The following is a 15,429-nucleotide window of genomic DNA, read 5'->3' as shown; positions in this document are numbered from 1 at the left end:
GGCCGAGGTGGGCGGATCGCCTGAGGTCAGGCGTTCGAGACCAGCCTGGCCAACATGGTGAAACCCTGTCTCTACTAAAAATACAAAAATTAGTTAGGTGTGGTGGCATCTGCCTGCAATCCCAGCTACTCGGGAGGCTGAGGCAGGAGAATCGCTTGAACCCATAAGGCGGAGGTTGCAGTGAGCCAAGATTGTGCCATTGCACTCCAGCCTGGACAACAAGGGCGAAACTCCATCTCAAAGAATTGTTTAGAAATAAAAAAATATTATGACCTACTGGCAATTTGTCAAATCTTCTATGGGAATCAAAAAAGGTATGTTCAAATCCAGACTCACTTAACCTGTATTTGCAACATACATATGATATAAGCATATCTGATTAGATGTTGATTAGAGATGATGAATAAAGCTCCTATTTAAGTAATTTATTTTCATGGCAAAAAAACAATGAAATTAAACTAAGACATGCTTAATTTAGTTGACAATCTAAAAATTTAATAGCAAATCTGACCTGATCTGTCATAATCATTATCTTCCCATAACGAAGAGTCTTCAGTGAATCTTCATCTTCATAGTTTTTCTTGTACTGAAGACCCACAATCTTGATGATATTGTTAATCTCAGCATTTTCCATGATCTGAAATGGACATATACCAAAAAAGTGTCTTGTTTATAAATTTGAAAAGAACAGAAATCTAACAGTACATGTTGCTTGGATTTTCCTGAGCTCCAGTATTTTGAGCTATTAGCTTACAATTTACTACATCAGAAAGGTCTGTTAAAATAGGCTACAATGTACCTAATTTCTCAAAATAAGCACAAATTGTCTAAAATATATTTTAAAATGCCTAATGAGGGAATTAAATATAAGTATAAAGTCTTGTATTATAAATTAGATTTAGATTCTAAAGATAGTTTTATATTCTACCTGCTTATGAGAAGCTTCTCGAACATTGAGTATTTTTCCTCTAAGAGGGAAAACCCCATATTTGTCTCTCCCAACCACACCAAGGCCTGAAACAGCCAAAGTTTTGGCTGAATCTCCCTCAGTCAGGATAAGTGTACACTCAGTGGAGTTTCGACCCCCTAAAATAAAAATATACAAATTAATATTAGCACATTTAGTTCAACCTCAAATATACTAACTTGAACACGCTGTTTATAGCCTTGTGATAAAACACAAATAATTTACTATATAACAAGTAAAATTATTTGTTAGGTAATAGATCATAATATAAACATTCTTGTTTTATATTCCAAAATAATCACCTCAATATTATTTATAACATGGAAATGACCTAAATGTTCCATAATAGGAAACGGGTCGATTTTTAACAAGTTATTCTGTTGAATATAGTTATTCTGTCAAGGGAAAAATAAATATCCATGGTATGCCATTAATGAATAAAATAACAACCATAAGACTTAAAGTTTGGAAACATTATTAAATATATACCTGCATCATTGGCATCATCGAGTTTGGGAATTCCCTTGATTCTATTATGTTTTACAGCTGAACACTTCTTGTTTAACTGGACTTGGGCCTTAAACTTCACCCAGTTTAGTATGCTTTCTACAATACCACAGCCAATTGCCTGAAAATGAGAAGATTCATATTAGAGATCATATTAGGGAAGAAGGGATCTATCAGAAATCTAGAATACAAATGAGCCTTAATAAAAATAAAAATGATTCAAAAATTAAACAGATGTAGAACAATAATTTCTGGATAGAGGGTGGCATGTCTTCCCATGTCAGGTTATCACCACTGAGGGAGCTGCTCCTTTTGGTTCATTCGTTCAATAAATATTTACTATATACTTATATTGTGCTAGCACTGAGCTACTTGTTGGAGATATAGTGGTTAAAACAAATTAGGCCAGGCACTGTGGCTCACGCCTATAATCCCAGCACTTTAGGAGGCCGAGGTGGGCGGAACACCTGAGGTCAGGAGTTTGAGACCAGCCTGGCCAACATGGTGAAACCCCGTCTCTACTAAAAATACAAAAATTAGCTGGCGTGGTGGCGGGCACCTGTAATTCCAGCTACTCGGGAGGCTGAGGCAAGAGAATCGCTTGAACCCAGGAGGTAGAGGTTGCAGCGAGCCAAGATCGCGCCATTGCACTCCAGCCTGGGTGACAAAAGTGAAACTCCGTCTCAAAAAAAAAAAAAAAAAAAAAAAGTAGCCAGGCATGGTGGTGGTGAGATGGCTGTAATCCCAGCTGCTTGGGAGGCTGAGGCGGGAGAATTGCTTTAACCTGGGAGGCGGGGGTTGCAGTGAACTGAGATCAAGCCACGGCACTCCAGCCCAGGAAACAGTGAGAAGCTGTCTCAAAAAAAAAAAAAAAATTAAAAATAAATAAATAAATAAAATTAGACACAAAACAAATTGAGACACTTGTCCTCATCAAGTTTAAGACACAACATAGAAGACAGACATAGCTGGGTACAGTGGCTCACACCTGTAATCACAGCACTTTAGGAGGCCGAGGATGGTGGATCAAGTGAGGCCAGGAGTTCAAGACCAGCCTGGCCAACATGGTAAAACCCCATCTCTATTAAAAATAAAAAATTAGCTGGATGTGATGGTGCATGTCTGTAATCCCAGGTACTCAGGAGGCAAGGAGAATCGCTTGAACCTGGGAGGCAGAGGTTGCAATGAGCCAGGATTACGTCACTGCACTGCAGCCTGGGCAACACAGCAAGACTCCGTCTCAAAAAAAAAAAAAAAAAAAAAAAAAGACCGGGCACAGTGGCTCACGGCTGTAATCCCAACCCTTTGGAAGGCTGAGATGGGTGGATCATTTGAGGTCAGGAGTTTGAGACCAGCCTGACCACCAGGGTGAAACCCTGTCTCTACTGAAAATACAACAACAAAAAAATTAGCAAGGCATGGTGACGCATGCCTGTAATGTCAGCTACTTGGGAGGCTGAGGCAAGAGAATCACTGAAACCCAGGAGGCGGAGGTTGCAGTGAGCTGAGATCATGCCACTGCATTCCAGCCTGGGCGACAGAGCGAGACTCCGCCTAAAAAAAAAAGAAGTTACAGTGTTATAAGTGTTATGGATAAGCAAAAAGTTTGCTAATAAGGTATGTTCAATATTATATTGGAACCAACTTAGGTGGGGGGAAAGGTAGAAAGTAAAGGCTTTCCTGAGGAAAGGACAAGACCTAAAGTAGCCAGGTGAAAAGGATGTATTTCATGCAGAGGGATTAGCATGTGAATAAACTCTGAGGGGAAGAGCACTGTGCTTTTCAGTAATTTAAAAGCAACAGGACAATATAGGAAAACCTGGCACTGAGATGAGTTGGAGAAGCAGGTGTAATTAGATTACAGCAGATCTTTATTGTTGGCCAAATTATGGAATCTGGACTTTCCCTGAGTGGAAGTCATTGAAAGATTTCAAATGAGAGTGAAGACAAAAATGTGTGTTTTAACACAAAAGTCACTCAAAAGCATTGCAAGGAAAGGACTTAACCAGTATGAAGGTTAAGAACCTATTGTAGTAAACCAAAAAAGAGATAATGGTGAGAAGCTACTGCGGCATCCAAGAGATGATTCTTGTTGATTGGATTAGAGAGGAGGGGAAATAAAGGAAGGCTCCCAGCTTTCTTGTTTATACAACCTAGAGGTTGGTTGGGGTTTTTTTACTAAGATAGGAAGTTGTTTTTTGTTGGAGAGTGGGGGCTGCTTGTATGGGCACATCAGTGAGTATGGAGGTAACAAATTCAATTTTGGATGTGTTGATTGAGAGCAAGTCTTAGGCATTTAAGTGAGGGTGTTTGTTAAACAGCTAGATTAATTAAAAAGTGATCTAAGTTTAATGGTGAAATGTAATTGGAAAATACTGAAATATAGACGATAATCAAGTCCTTGGTAAATCAGTTAAAGAAAAGCCCTTTTTTACTTCCTTTTCAGATTGGGAAGACTTGGAGAAGTGCACTATGGTAAGAATCATTGTTTCTGCAGAGCTGAGAAGCACAATGGAAAATAAAGTCAAGTGTTTCTATTTTTATTTCCCTCTAAGTACTCACAGCTTTGATAAATTTTTCACTCAATTGGCATGTTGATCCAAAGCTCTTGGGTTGTAAAGTCATGTTTTCTTTTGTCTGAGAGTCAAAGGTTGGGTTTTCAATTAAGGCATTTACAAAAATCCACATGTGATTTTTCACCTGCAATAAAAGTTGATATTAAGTCACTAAAAATGTACTCATGCTTTATTTGTAGCCTTTCTCTTCTTTCTTGACTTTAGAAAAAGAAAACTGCCAAAAGCACATACCTGATGTGCTTTTACTGCAACACCACCCTTGTTCTTCTTCTTCACAACATCAACAAGTTTAGTCACAATCTGATCAGCTACATAATCAACATGTCTGCCACCCTAATAAGGAAAAACACCAAACCATAAAACTCAGTATCCTAAAATTATAATAATCAAACATTAAAAAAACGAATTTAACCTCCTTTATACTAAGCTAGCCCAATATTCAAGTCCACTTTATATATTAAAAACAATAAGAACACATATATGTAAAGATAAACATGATTAATAATTTAAGAATAAAATTACCTTGGATGTAGCAATGCTGTTGACAAAGCTAATTTGCTGAAAGCCTTTTTCACTCATAGTTAAACACACTTCCCACCTGTGGTTTACTTGTTCATGTATTACTTTCAATGAGTTACCAGTTTCATCCAACTTGTCCTTCAAATACATGTCCACATAACTACGAAATCCTTTTACCTGTACAGGAATTAAAGGTAATAGTATTAAGAAAGTTATTAAAAAATAGGTTCAGTGATAGACTATGAGGACTTTCCAAAACCAGTGCAATGATGTTCACTGATAGGCATAAGGGAATGGTCATTAAAGGACACAGGCCAAGGTGGGTGGATCACTTGAGCCCAGGAGTTCAAGACCAGCCTGGGCAACATAGTGAGATCCCCACCTCTATTAAAAAGAAAAAAAAAATTAGCTGGGCATGGTGGTGCTGCCTGTATTTCCAGCTATTCCAGAAGCTGAGGTGGGATGATCGCTTGAGCCTGGGAGGTCCAGGCTGTAGTGAGCCGTGATTGCATCACTGTACTCCAGCCTGGGTGACACAGCGAGAGGCTATCAAGAAAAGAAAAAAAAAAGTAAAATAAAAAAAGGACATGAAATATTTATTTTAGATGTTTCTTTGAGAAAGAAATTCCTTCAGTAAGTTTAAAATGAGCTGATTAAAAAATGTGGCATACCATTCTCTTTTCAAGAACATATGTGAGAAGTGGTAAGAAAATACATGTGGTTGGGCCAGGTGCGGTGGCTCATGCCTGTAATCCCAGCACTTTGGGAGGCCAAGACGGGTGGATCACGAGGTCAGGTGTTCGAGACCAGCCTGGCCAACATAGTGAAACCCTGTCTCTACTAAAAATACAAAAAATTAGCCAGGTGTGGTGGCAGGTGCCTGTAATCCTAGCTACTTGGGAGGCTGAGGCAGGAGAATTGCGTGAACCTGGGAGGCGGAGGTTGCAGTGAGCTGAGATCGTGCGACTGCACTCCAGCCCAGGCAACAGTGTGAGACTCTGTCTCCAAAAAAAAAGAAAAAAAAAAGGACATATGGGAGGGGAAAAAATTCAATTTTGCACTTGACAATGATTACAAAATCCCTTATTATCCTTAACATCCAGGAGAGTACTCACTGGCAGTTTATTTCCATTAAGAAAGACTTTGACATCTTTGGTGGATCCAGCAATATCATATGCTCTTCTGACCATTAGTGCAACAATATCTTTGTCTAGGCTTTGCATTTTAAATTTAGACAAATCAGGCTGAAAGGTGATACATGTATAATCTTCTCCATTGAAGGGCTTGAGTTCCATCTCACCAGCTCTCCCCATATTATCCATCCATGTCTGTGGAAGTAAAGAATAGGAAAGATGAAAAATTCAAGTCATCTCACAAACTGGAAGTAAATAACATAAATTTATGAGTCCTAATAACCTAATATATGCTTATGAATAATTTTCCATACTTCAATAGCTTATAAATTATGTTAAATTAAACCTATCATTAATGCCATTATAAATGGCTATACTACTACCATTTATCATTAAGGTACAAGACACTTATTTACTTGCCTGTTTGAACATTTTCTTGTATTCTCTACTGGCTGTTTCCACAGTAAATTTGGTACTGAATATGTTACACAATTTGGCTCCATAGCCATTTCGACCACCTGGGCAAATAAATATGAAACACTATTTTATTGTTACTATCTCATTGACAGCTTTATTTCTTAATCACTGGCAGAGCTATTCAATTATAGAGATTTATTTCCATATCTTTAACCCTCATGCCACAGACAGTCATTTAAAATATATATATTTTTAGTAACAAATACGTTATTTCCCCTCAATACTCTACCTGTCACTTTCTTTTCATCATCATCATAGTTACTAGAAGTTAGGAGCTGTCCAAATATGAGAGCTGGGACATACATCTTTTCGACTTTGTGTTCAACAACAGGAATACCTTTTCCATTATTCCATATACTAATTATATTGTTTTCCCTAAGAAAACAAGATTGAAAATTGTATTGTACAACACATTAAACGAATGCTTAACATTTAAAAATATTTAAATACTATTATTTCTAAAATATGTATATTCAGGCTGGGTGCGGTGGCCTGTTCCTATAATCCCAGCACTTTGGGAGGCTGAGGAGGGCGGATCACTTGAGGCCAGGAGTTCTGGCCAACATGTTGAAACCGTCTCTACTAAAAACAAAAAAATTAGCCAGGCATAGTAGCGCACACCTGTGATTCCAGCTACCTGGGAGGCTGAGGCAGGAGAATTGCTCAAAGTGTTGCGATTATAGATGTGAGCCACCATGCCCAGCCCTCAATTTTTTTGGCACTTTTCATATATACCTTCTGAAATTCAGCAGGAACATTTCCCACCATGCTTAGTTCCTGACATTCCTGAAATAGGAGTCAAGAGGAAAAAAAAACCTTTTCCAACACCTGAATAGACACTGATAATGTTGAAAAAATACAAAATTTTAAAATGTTAGGATAAACAGAGGGAAATGATTTATGCCCAATGGAAAGAAAAGGACAATCTGGAAACATTATTATACACCACTCCCACTCCTTTTTTGAGACAGCATCTCGCTCTGTCACCCAGGCTGCAGTGCAACGGCAGGATCACAGCTTACTGCAGTCTTGACCTCCTGAGCTCACGCAATCCTCCCACTTCAGCCTCCTGAATAGCTGGGACTACAGGTGTTCATCACCACACCTGGCTAATTTTTAAATTTTTTGTAGAGATGAGGGTCTCACTATGTTGCCCAGGCTGGTCTCAAACTATTCCTGGGCTCAACTGATCCTCCCACCTTGGCCTCCCAAAGTGCTGGGATTACAGGAGTGAGCCATCATGCCTGTTATAGCCCTTTCAAGAGGATCATCTATACATCTCTTGTTCCCACTCAACAAAGTACATGGCAAAACAAACATAAAAGGGAAAAACACGCTGGGCGCAGTGGCTCATGCCTGTAATCCCAGCAATCCCAGCACTTTGGGAGGCTAAGGCAGGCAGATCACTTGAGGTCAGGAGTTCGAGACCAGCCTGACCAACATGCAGAAACCCCGTCTCTACTAAAAAAAATACAGAATTAGCCAGGTGTGGTGGTGTGCGCCTGTAATCCCAGCTACTCTGGAGGCTGAGGCAGGAGAATTGCTTGAACCCAGGTGGTGGATGTTGCGGTGAGCCGAGATCATGCCACTGCACTCCAGACTGGGCAACAAGAGCAAAACTCCAAAAAAAAAAAAAAAAGAAAAACTATCAATCATAAACTGCCTTGCTCTCAAATAAAATGCTGAAGACTTATTTCAGTTATTTTAAGTTAATTCTTGGATGGCAATATATTTTAGTTAATAACTAGATATACATTATGGTTCTTGTTCTACATAGTACTTATTATCTATAAAAAAACTAATTAAAACTAGCTCAACTTTTTTTTTTTTTGAGACAGAGTCTTGCTGTGTCACCCAGGCTGGAGTGCAGTGGTGCAATCTCAGCTCACTGCAAGCTCCACCTCCTGGGTTCCCGCCATTCTCCTGCCTCAGCCTCTCGAGTAGCTGGGACTACAGGCGCCCACCACTACACCCGGCTAATTTTTTGTATTTTTAGTAGAGACAGGGTTTCACCGTGTTAGCCAGGATGGTATTGATCTCCTGACCTTGTGATCCACCCACCTCGGCCTCCCAAAGTGCTGGGATTACAGGCTGAGCCACTGTGCCTGGCCCTAGCTCAACATTTTTTAAAGACTATGATATTGAGTCCTTAGGAAAATCCAGGTATACTTTGTCATAATTAATCAGACTATCAAAAAAGCGAAATAAGCACCCTGATCACCCACAAGGGACACCCCGCATTTATAAGCAGAAATGTCAGATCAAATTATTCTCTACCACCACCTACTGGTTTACTGTTTGAATAGCATCATGAGAAAAAGTTAAAACTCCAGATGCCAGAATACTTACAGCAATTACTGAAGGTGCTTGCTCAAATATTTAGGGATTAGGTGTCATAAGTCCTGTAATTTATTTTGAAATGATCCAGACAAATAGGCTGCGTGCCATGGCACACACCCATAATGCCAACACTGGAGGAGTGCTTCAGGCCAGGAGTTCTAAGACCAGCCCAGGCAAAATATCGAGACCCCTTCCTCTAAAAAAATTAACTAATTAAAAAAAAGATGGAGAAAATATGGAAAAACGTTGGCAACTGTTGGATCTAGGTGGTGGGTATCCATAGGTTTTTCATTTTAGCATTCTGCTTTTGTGTACTTTTGTGAACTTCTGTTTAGGAAAAGCCAACTTCACCAGTAATCAAAATATATGCAACTAACAATAGCAACGAGTTACATAATAAAAACAAAGCAAAAGACGTACGGATCAATTGTGACTCTAATACAAGACATTTTTGGGTCTCTTTGTTTGTTGTCCGCAGCATTAACTGAAAGAAAATAAAATATACATTTGTAAGAAATTAGTGTTTTAAAAAATATTCTGTAATGCTAAGTAAGATATAGAAAAAAAAAAAAAGTTCCCAAACAGCACAGGAGTGGCATTAACAAGGTGTTAATTTAGCAATTTTTGTCCATAGTACTGTTTCTAGGAGAAAGCTCAACCTCCTGGGCTCCAGGAAACCACCTCACCTTTATCAACTAATTGAAATGACAGGAGCCCTGGCTACAGCAGGTTTAGTAGAAATTATACTTTTTTTAAAATCTTTTTTTAATTTTTATTTGGAATGATACTTCTTACGAAAGATTTGACCAGATCTTTATATTAAATGATTTACTCACCTAGAATCTCATCAAAGATTTTGTACAAACCAGGAACAAAAGTGACTTCCCTATAGTTAATGCCAACATCTTCATCATAAACCCACATTTGCTAGAAATAAGGCAAAGAAATACTGTTATTTTTACTCTGTATTCATTGTTCTGTTATCATGATTACCATAAAGTCTTCATATTAAGTATTACCACATTTAGGCCAGTTCCAGTGACACTCAGTACATGAGAGGTACAGAAAGGTCACACTCAGTACATGAAAGGTACAGAAAGAAGAGTATCCATTTCAACTACTAGGTAACTGCCTTTGATGAGCTTGATTTTACCTGGGTCACTAATTCCACAGAACCAATGTAGGTGTCTGGGCGGAGCAAAATATGTTCCAATTGTGTTTTCTTTTGATAGATTCTTTCAACAGACAGTCTTTTCTTAGCATCTTCATTTTTCTTTATTTTGTTGATTTGCATATTTTCATTTACAGGCTAGCAATTAAAAAAAAGAGAGAAAGAAGAAAGGGGATTTTTAATCATAAGTTTAACCCAAACTAGGAACAAAATGCCTACCATAGTGAGATGTCAACACACATTGCAATCTTTTAGTAGGCAGTGGTGGAGTTGACAGTTTTGTACAAACAGGACAATTTAAATTCGCTGCGGCCAGGTCCTCAGGTGTCAGGTTAAACAGACACATATTATCTCACCAAGTGGGTCTGTCTGGAAACCTCTTTTCTTGAGCAACGTGGTAGATGTCATCAATAAAACACACCCACTTCTTTCAGTTCCTGCATACATTATTTACCGAGTGCCTATTATTATAAATTATTTACGGTGTCCCGAGCACACGACAGATTCTAGCTCGGCAGCAGCAGTTTGGGCGGCTATCCGTTCAATCCCTTGGCCACCTGAGCGTTGTGAACTCACGAAGGGGGCGCTTTTGGAAGCTGGCCAGCTGCTCCAGGGAAACATTGTGCCAGGCTCTGCCCTTTCCAAGATCGGGGACATTCAAGACCGTTTTCAAGCAGAGGGCAGGAAGGGAAAGCATCTGTACGCGCGACTCAATAACGTCGCACCCGGGCCGCTGTAACATGGATCCACTACGGGACCAACGGACTCCTGCCCCTAGAGACAGGGCAACAACGCACGACACCCTGGAAGCCGGGTCATACTTCACTAGTAGCACCAGAAGGGGCTTCCGCCTCTTCACGATCACCCCGGAACCGGAAAATGGAGAATATGGGCTCCCAAGCCCTTCGCCGGCCTGACCGCAGCCCCGGAGCTTCACCCGTCACGGGCGGCCAGAGAGATTCCCGGGCCGCGCTGAGGCTCCACCGCCAGTCCCTCCCGGGAGCCGTACCTGCAATGGTGACACTTCCATGGTGACGGTCGTGAAGGGGCTCGAGAACCCTGAAAGCGACTAAACAGGCAAGACCCCACGAGACCACCCCCGACTAAGCCGCTTCTCCACTGACGCGCGTCGGTTAGGAGAGCTCCGCTTGAACCTTCCTTTAGCCCGCCCGAAGCAGACCAGCCAATCCCTGACTCGCTCTCACTGTCTCCGTCCAGAAGAACCAATCGTAGCTTGTCTTTTATATCCACCTATGAACGGCTGAGTTGGCCGGGGTTTGTTTGAATAAACCAATCAGGTTAGGGAGGCGGGACTAGAGCGGTTTCAAAAGGCACCACTCGGCGGCATAGCGGAGAGATTGACAGGGAATCTGGCCAATGAGAAGGGCTCACTTGTTTTCTCGGGCGGAAAGCTTGGAAGAAATAGGCTTTGGAAGCGGGAAGGGGTTGCCTGAGGCAAAAGTGTGCAGGTGAAAAGCAAAGGATGTTTATTCTCCAGGAACTGCCAATCTATTTAAGATCCCTGAAATCTAAAAACTGTCCTCTGTTCTGACGTTGTTAGCTAGGGGAATGGGAGCCTTAGCTTCGTTTTCCTGAGGAAACGGAGTGCCGGCTTTCTGAACAGGCAGCCTGGCTGCTTGGTTGAAGCGAACAGATTCTGGCATCTGCCTGAACCCCGCCCCCTTTACCCTCGAATTTACTTTTCAAAGAAAGAAAAGTAGGCTGTGTGCGGTGGCTGGAGTCTGTATTCGCAGCACATTGGGAGGCCGAGGCGGGAGGATCGCTGGAGCCTAGGAGTTGGAGACCAGTCTGGGCAACATAGCAAGAGCCCGTCTCTACCCAAAAAGGAAAAAAAGTAGCCGGGCGAGGCGTCGCACGCCTGTAACTCCAGCTCCGTAGGCTGAGGGAGGATCGCCTGAGCCCCGGAGATCGGAGATCGGAGATCGAGGCGCCTTGAACCGTGATCGCTCCACTGCACTCCAGCCTGAGTGACAGAGCGAGGCCACCTCAAGAGATAAATACATAAATAAATAAATAATAAAAATAATTAAAATAAAAGTGCTACAGTTGTGGTTTGGGGGTTCCATATAATGGAAAGATGTAGAAAGGCTTTGCAAAATGGAGGGCAGCATTCAGGTCCCCAGTAGAGCAGCGCTGGACTGCAACTGGTAAATCGAAAGGGATAACCTGTGGTCGTAGCCTCTTGAGCTGAGGGTGGGCTCAGCCGTCCGGAGCTGAAACCTTTTCCGCAGCCAGCTGGCCAGATGCCCTCCGACTGGCTACTTTTGCTCACCTCCGTGAACCCTGCAGTCCAGAACAGCTGTTCCAATTTGACAAGGAAATGCCAAAGACTGAAGCTTTTTTGTTTGTTTTTTTTGTTGTTGTTGCTTTTTTTTTTTTTTTTTTTTTTTTTTTGAGATGGAGTCTCACTCTGTCGCCCAGGCTGGAGTGCAATGGCGCGATCTAGGCTCACTGCAACCTTCACCTCCTGGGTTCAAGCGATTCTTCTGCCTCAGCCTCGCGTGTAGCTGGAATTACAGGCGCCCGCCACCACGCCTGGCTAATTTTTGTATTTTGTAGTAGAGACAGGGTTTTGCCATGTTGACCAGGTTGGTTTCAAACTTCTGACTTCAAGTGATCTGCTCGCCTCAGCCTCTCAAAGTGCTGGGATTACAGGTATGAGTCACTGTGCCCGGCGAAGACTGAAGTTTTTAAATTACTCTTACATATAAATGTTTGAGTGGATTAAACAAAGTTATTGCCCTTACAAGAAGCCAGAAAAAAAAAAACTGCACAATTTGAGTGCCTGCTAATTCCAACTGAGCCACCTCTTTCCATTCATTGCTTCCTTCCTCTACCTGGGTTTCAGTCCCAGCTCAGCAATTTGCCATTCGTGTCATTTTGATGGAGGAAGCCTCTCGGTGCTTCCGTTTCCTCTCCTAAAAAGGAGAATAATTAACTATGATCTCAGAGTAATGTGAGGGTTACATGAGAGACGTGTAAGGTAAACAGTGGGCTGACAGTATTAAGTAGCAGGAATTTTCCTTAGGCTGGTGTGACAATTGTGGATGTAACTTTTTTTCTTCTTCTAAAAGAAACCAGAGGTCAACCATTGTTACATAACCGCAGCGTGTCAAGGGAGGGCCAATGGGGAGCATGATGTGGCAGGAAGCCAAGGATGGAAGTTGCCCATGGGCTAGGGGCACTCGGAAACCATAGGTATGGTGCTTCGGCATTGTTCTGCTCTCTTGACCTTTGGCCCCCTGGCCTCTAGCAGTCTCTGCGTGTTCCCAGCTCTGCTCTGCTCACCACATGTGCTAGAGAGCACAGGACCACCAGGGGCTCAGAGCAGTGGTAGGGAAGCTTGGCCAGTAGCCTCTGCTCAGCCAGAAGGCTCACCAGGCCCTGGGATCCAGGACCAGCATGCCACTCTCTGCAGGACACCCGAGGGCCCTAACAGAAACCAGCCATGCTGGCTTCTACCTCCTGGAACACACTACCTCCAAGGTAGTGGGGATGGTGGGCATGCTTCCCCAAGGATGGCAGCTCAGTCTCTGCAGCTCCCGGCCTCCACCCTGTAGCTCATCCCAGCCTGCAGTGACCCACCGGGCGATGAGGCAACAGGAATTTAACAAGCAGCTCCAGCCCTATTTTTTAGGGGCCCAGCTTTAAATCTGTCCTGCAGTTTAGTCTGATCCTGTGTGTCTTTGTTCCAGAAACCCAGAAGCAGTACTATGGAGTCAAAAGGACTTTGGGGGCCAGTCGTGGTGGCTCACACTTGTAATCCCAGCACTTTGGGAGGCTGAGGTGGGTGGATCACCTGAGATCAGGAGTTTGAGACCAGCCTGGCCAACTTGGTGAAACCCCGTCTCTACAAAAATACAAAAAAAAATTAGCCATGCCTGATGGCGGGTGCCTGTAATCCCAGCTACTCGGGAGGCTGAGGTGGAAGAATAGCTTGAACCCGGGAGGCGGAGGTTGCAGTGAGCCGAGATCGTGCCATTGCACTCCAGCCTGGGCGACAGAGTGAGACCCCATCTCAAAAAAACAAACAACAACAACAACAAAAAACACAAAAGGACTTTAGGGCCACACACACCTAAGTTAGAATTCTTCCTAGGTCTCTTGGTTTCCCCATGCCATTATCCTTTATCAAAGGTACAGAGGGCAAAATGAGATATGCAAGTGTCTGGGACAATCCTTTTCCAGCTCTCTAGCACAAGGTGGTCTTGCTCTGGCCTACCCCCCTTCTCTTCTAGGTACAAGCTATTTCTCTGCCAGTCCCTCCCTCTTCCCAGAGCCTATTGCAGGGGGTCCTGCAGGACTTGTGGGGACTATTGAAGAAAGAAGTGGGTGGGGGTCTGGGATGGGTGGGCCTGGAAGGCATTGCACACAAAGAGGGAACTGCAGGTGCCTGCTACTCCTGGGAGGCAAGAAGGGGTTGGGGGTAGTTCCAGGGGGCTGTGGTTGGGGGGAGGGGAAAGATGCCATCCTCATTATCCACCCACCCTGCCCCCACTCTGCAGGGGCCGAAAGTAGCTACCTGGACATTACCCCCTCCCTCCCCCAACCTGTACTTGAATATGTGGTTGAGCACTTAAGGCAGACCCCTGACTAGGGCATTTGCTGGGTATATGACCTTGGGCAAGTCACTCAGTCTCCCTCACAAGTTCAGTTGTAGATCAAATTGACTTTTGTTTGTGATTCATGAATTGGGGCAGCCCCCATTCTACAAAATAGAATGAAAGCTTCCACTGGGCAATAGCAGAACAGTGGGTTTTGTAAGGTGGGAACCAGGAAACAGCAATAGGAAAAAACCTGATTGGTTAACATCAGGTACTTCAGTTACTTTTTTGTGGAGTTAAAGCAGAGGGGACTTCCTTATTAAACTGACTTAGGTAGATTGGACTCTCCTGTTTTCAGGAAAAAGTGGTCTGTTTTGGAATCTATCTGCTTCTTTAAAGTTTCAGTTGGATTACATGGCATTTAGCATGAATGACTCGATCTTGGTTTGGTCTAGTCTTTTGGGGCCTAGTGTAGGAGCTCAGTCGAAAACAATGGCCTCCATAATTTTTTTTTTTTAGACAGAGTCTCACTCTGTTGCTCAGGCTGGAGTGCGAGAGTGCGATCTCGGCTCACTGCAACCTCCGTCTCCCCGGCTCAAGTAATTCTCCTGCTTCAGCCTCTGCAGTAGCTGAGATTACTGGCGTGCACCACCACACCCAGCTAATTTTTGTAGAGGCGGGGTTTCGCCATGTTGCCCAGGCTGGTCTTGAACTCCTGACCTCAAGTGATCCTCCTGCCTTGGCCTCCCAAAGCACTGAGATTACAGGCGTGAGCCACCGCGCCCAGCCAACTTCCCATAATTTTTTTTTTTTTTGAGATGGAGTCACACTCTTTCGCCCAGGCTGAAGTGCAGTGGTGTGATCTCGGCTCACTGCAACCTCCACCTCCCAGGTTCAAGCAATTTTCCTGCCTCAGCCTCCTGAGTAGCTGGGATTACAGGTGCCCACCACCACGCCCAGCTAATTTTTGTATTTTTAGTAGAGATGGGGTTTCACCATGTTGGTCAGGCTAGTCTCGAACTCCTGACCTCGTGATCCACCTGCCTCAGCCTCCCAAAATGCTGGGATTATAGGCATAAGCCACTGCGCCCGACCTATAATTTTTAACAATCTAAAATGGGGATAATGGGAGTACCTTCTACTGCTCCTCATAGGGTGAGCCATTCTCAGTATC

At 43.0% G+C, this 15,429-nt stretch overlaps 1 protein-coding gene across 1 annotated transcript in view; it reads right to left on the bottom strand.

Moving 5' to 3' along the window:
• Positions 1 to 10,846, bottom strand: part of TOP2A (DNA topoisomerase II alpha) — a 29,681-nt gene extending 18,835 nt beyond the window's left edge. The window contains exons 1-13 of the mRNA XM_030808143.1: positions 10,700 to 10,846; positions 9,673 to 9,828; positions 9,356 to 9,446; positions 8,940 to 9,003; positions 6,409 to 6,554; positions 6,123 to 6,220; positions 5,685 to 5,897; positions 4,573 to 4,746; positions 4,282 to 4,383; positions 4,037 to 4,174; positions 1,457 to 1,595; positions 929 to 1,086; positions 512 to 637 (exon numbers count right to left, since the gene is read on the bottom strand). Of these exons, the coding sequence (XP_030664003.1) occupies positions 512 to 637; positions 929 to 1,086; positions 1,457 to 1,595; positions 4,037 to 4,174; positions 4,282 to 4,383; positions 4,573 to 4,746; positions 5,685 to 5,897; positions 6,123 to 6,220; positions 6,409 to 6,554; positions 8,940 to 9,003; positions 9,356 to 9,446; positions 9,673 to 9,828; positions 10,700 to 10,720 (1,626 nt within the window). The 5' untranslated portion in view covers positions 10,721 to 10,846. The remainder of the gene's footprint in view (positions 1 to 511; positions 638 to 928; positions 1,087 to 1,456; positions 1,596 to 4,036; positions 4,175 to 4,281; positions 4,384 to 4,572; positions 4,747 to 5,684; positions 5,898 to 6,122; positions 6,221 to 6,408; positions 6,555 to 8,939; positions 9,004 to 9,355; positions 9,447 to 9,672; positions 9,829 to 10,699) is intronic.
• Between the last annotated feature and the right edge of the window lie 4,583 nt (positions 10,847 to 15,429).

Source organism: Nomascus leucogenys, unplaced genomic scaffold (assembly GCF_006542625.1).
Source record: "Nomascus leucogenys isolate Asia unplaced genomic scaffold, Asia_NLE_v1 Super-Scaffold_285, whole genome shotgun sequence".
Lineage (NCBI taxonomy): Eukaryota > Metazoa > Chordata > Mammalia > Primates > Hylobatidae > Nomascus > Nomascus leucogenys.
This window is presented reverse-complemented; position numbering and strand designations above follow the sequence as displayed.